Source organism: Salvia splendens, unplaced genomic scaffold (genome assembly GCF_004379255.2).
Source record: "Salvia splendens isolate huo1 unplaced genomic scaffold, SspV2 ctg80, whole genome shotgun sequence".
In the NCBI taxonomy this organism is placed as follows: domain Eukaryota; kingdom Viridiplantae; phylum Streptophyta; class Magnoliopsida; order Lamiales; family Lamiaceae; genus Salvia; species Salvia splendens.
Window position 1 is genome coordinate 19118 of NW_024599476.1, and position 3922 is coordinate 23039.

Genomic DNA, 3922 nt, shown 5'->3' on the forward strand with positions numbered 1-3922 from the left:
AAATGGGTTGAAATAAACATAGCAAATTAATCTGTGACTTGAACAAGAATTCAACCCTCTGAAATCTCAAATATCCCCAATTTCTCTTCCTAGGTTTTTACCTCCAGCTGATTGCACTACAAATCTAAAGTCGAATCACTTCCATCGAAATGGTAACCTGTCACATGACCTAATTTACAATCAGCTTCTGTCAATTCAGTTTTTCCACCCAATTGTTGATCTCGTGGTGTAATTTCGAGATTCATTGGCTCGATGTTGCAGGCTGATGGAGCTGGCAGTTTGGAGGCGAAAATTGAGTCGCTTCTCAATCTGGAGAAGCAGATGAGGCAAGTTGGCGACGTCGCCGGCACACGGAAGGCCGCCACCGATATTCTGCAGCTATGCTACGAAGCCGGCGCTTGGCAGACACTCAACGAGCAGATTCTGCTCATTTCCAAGCGCCGTGGACAGTTGAAACAGGTTCCCTTATTTTTTACACATTTTAATTTTCCTTTTTTGTTCCTAAATTTATTTGGTTTGAGCTAAGATGCAATCATAAAAATGTCCTTCTTTGTTCATTTTGTGGACTTATATTTTGTGTTTAGCATTTAGTAATAAGAAATTGAAAACAGTTGCTTGCGTGTGAGAGTTTTATCAGCCCTTTTGAACTCGTAGATGACTTGATAAGTGATGTTTCTGGGAGTTTTTTTGCTGTCTGAAGTTTGTTCTGTTTGGCTTATGCAGGCTGTACAAGCCATGGTTCAACAAGCAATGCAATATATTGACCAGACTCCAGATATTGATACTAAAATTGAGCTTATTAAGACACTAAACAGTGTGTCGGCTGGGAAGGTGATTCATGTCCAGATATCCATTCAAATTTATCTCTATTTTGAGGACTTGGATGTCTAATGTGTTCCGTAATTTGCTGACAGATTTACGTTGAGATAGAGAGAGCTCGCCTCATTAAGAAACTTGCTAAGATAAAGGAAGAACAAAGACATATAGCTGAGGCTGCAGATTTAATGCAAGAAGTTGCGGTGAGTTGTTTTCTCTTATGCACTAGGTTTTGTTAACTTCTTCAGCAGTTCTCTAACAGATTTATGTGGCAGGTAGAAACATTTGGAGCCATGGCAAAAACTGAAAAAATAGCTTTCATACTTGAGCAAGTAAGTTATTTTTTTTCGTTTTTCTCCATCTATGGTGGGTGTTCTTTCTCTATTTGGTATTTGGCTGATGGTGAAGGGTTTCTTTCTTTTGCATTCCATAGGTTCGTTTATGTTTGGACCGCCAAGACTATGTTCGTGCTCAAATACTCTCAAGAAAGATAAGTCCTAGAGTTTTTGAGGCTGACCCATCAAAAGAAAAGAAAAAAACAAAAGAAGGTGAAAGCATTGTTGAAGAGGCTCCTGCTGATATCCCATCTCTGTTGGAGTTGAAGCGGATCTACTACCAGTTAATGATTAGGTATCCACCATTTCTTCTTTTAATCCACCATTTTGTTATCAGTGGGGTGTTCTAGTGAACATGCTACTCTTGCCATCATATAATTCGTGCATAAGAGCTCATGAGAATATGAGATATGCATAGTCATACACACAAAGATATAGCCAAAGGGAGGTAGCATGCAGATTTCGTTGCATCCTGTAGCCATTAAATATCATCCTTCATCCTCATCGATGGATTTTGGTGAATTTAGGGATGCTTTTAGGCTTGAACAAAATTTATTACTTGCTGCCTCCAAAGTTTATAGTCTCTGATTCCTCCTCCCATCCTCCTCCAAGGAGTGAATCCATCTTTATCATGTATATACACAAGTATAAGTATAATCTGATTGACTATCAACATTTCTAGGTATTACTCTCACAACAATGATTACCTCGAAATATGCCGATGTTACAAGTCAATATATGATATCCCCTCTGTGAAAGAAGACTCAGCCCAGTGGATACCGGTATGATCTTTTGTTTTCCAGAGTGTTTTTTCATTTGTGATTGCTTTGAATTATCATCTGTAGCAATTAAAAATGTCTTGTGATCTGTGTTTCTGTTATCTGTTGCTAACTTTTATCTTATTTCCTGTAGGTTCTTAGAAAAATATGCTGGTATTTGGTATTGTCTCCTCATGATCCTATGCAATCTAGCCTTCTTAACTCAACCCTGGAGGATAAGAACCTATCAGAAATTCCTCATTTCAGGTTAGCTATTTATAGTGTGCATGGTTTTTCCTACTACCTTTTATACCTCTTGTGGTTATGATGTAATTCTATCCTTACTGTTAGGTTGCTGTTGAAACAACTGGTTACCATGGAGGTTATTCAATGGACGACTCTCTGGGGCACATTCGAAAATGAGTTTGCAAATGAAAAGGACATGCTTGGTGGTTCTTTGGGTGAAAAGGCAGCTGAGGATTTGAAACTCAGAGTAATAGAACATGTACTGCTTCTATAAACCAGTTCCTTAGACATTGTGATGTACATTCACTGTTTCCTTTCCTCTAATGATGTTAATCTTCTGTTGATTATATTGGCTTAGATCTATTTATTATATGTGTACATGTAACTGTGAATTGGTATTCCTTGCAGAACATCCTTGTCGTCTCTAAGTACTATTCACGGATAACCTTGAAGAGACTTGCAGATCTATTATGCCTCACTGTTCAGGTCAGTCTGCATTATATTTATTAAAGATCGTTAGATATTGTTTGATGGTTACCCAATGTTTTGATTATTAAGCTATTACTTGTGCAACTATGTTTGAGATACGATAAGCTAATTTAACAAGCTAAAAAATTTTGTATTCTAGTTTAGTTTTGCTTTGCCTTTCTGCAAATGAAGTCTTAACTCAATTCTGCCCCTTCCGGTCTGTGGTTATATTTTGAACAAACATGATCTCATTATTAAGAGAGTATTGGGTTCTTATGTTCGTTATTTACAATTATCTTCTTAGTTATTCTGGATATTCTATTATTTCTGGCTCTATCATATTCCAATACTGCTGCGGAACAGCAGCTTACTCAAGATATTTGTTATTCACAGGAAACCGAGAAACATCTCTCAGATATGGTTGTCTCGAAAGCACTAGTGGCAAAGATCGACAGACCTCCAGGCCTGATATGTTTCCAAGCAGCTAAGGACAGTAACGATATCTTGAACTTGTGGTCATCGAACTTGGAGAAGCTACTCGACCTCGTGGAGAAGAGCTGCCACCAAATTCACAAGGAGACAATGGTCCACAAAGCTGCGCTGAGTTTGAAAAGTTGAGCAAGTTGCTTATTCCGAAACTATATGATAGGAAAAATGGCTACACAAATTAATCCGTGGAAGGTAGGATTTTGAGCCGTGATACATCATCCCTTTATATTCGGCTTTTGACATTTAATCCTTCTAGTTTTCAATCGATTCATTCATTGTTTTGAGTCGAAGCATGTTGTTACTTGTATGCTTAATTTGCAGGTTCATTTAATATCACAAACTATTGATGTTTCATTCTGAAAATTCAAGATCTTACAGCTCGTATGTTTTAGGGAAATTATTGTTGCTTCTCTTAAATCTATTCCGTAAGTTATCTTCTTTCCTAATAAAACGAAACGATAAAGAAAGGAAAACACAGAAACATTCTCTTCGTGATCGACTAGACAAAGTTTGTTTTCCGTAATCCCAAGAAAACTCAGCTCCATCACCGCTGCCCTCCGATTACTGAGGCCTGCTGTGAACAATTGGTTCAGGATGAGCCTGACGTTTTCTGGGAAGTTGAGTTTGACCTTGCTGCCGCAGAAATGGAGGGCTGCCTTGTCATAGGCCCGGGCGGCGTCCTCTGCCTTGTCGAAGGTGCCGAGCCAGACTCTGGCCGCCTTGAATGGGTCACGGATTTCAGCTGCCCATTTTCCCTATGGCCGCTGCCGCACGCCTCTGTATCTTCTTGACGATGGATCTGCTTCATTT

General features: G+C 38.9%; 1 protein-coding gene across 1 annotated transcript; it reads left to right on the forward strand.

Moving 5' to 3' along the window:
* Positions 1-3487, forward strand: LOC121791387 (26S proteasome non-ATPase regulatory subunit 12 homolog A-like). The gene is made up of 11 exons (XM_042189353.1): positions 1-152; positions 262-459; positions 724-831; positions 915-1019; positions 1092-1148; positions 1250-1446; positions 1834-1933; positions 2064-2176; positions 2261-2414; positions 2564-2641; positions 3017-3487. The coding sequence occupies exons 1-11, from the start codon at positions 150-152 to the stop codon at positions 3239-3241; spliced, it is 1338 nt and encodes a 445-aa protein (XP_042045287.1). The 5' UTR covers positions 1-149; the 3' UTR covers positions 3242-3487.
* Positions 3488-3922: the final 435 nt, after the last annotated feature.

Bases quoted from the DNA above. Each gene is read 5' to 3' on its own strand.
- LOC121791387 (XM_042189353.1), top strand. The intron at 1,149-1,249 runs GTAAGTTATTTT...TGCATTCCATAG, and splicing joins TAGCTTTCATACTTGAGCAA to GTTCGTTTATGTTTGGACCG. The intron at 1,934-2,063 runs GTATGATCTTTT...TATTTCCTGTAG, and splicing joins ACTCAGCCCAGTGGATACCG to GTTCTTAGAAAAATATGCTG.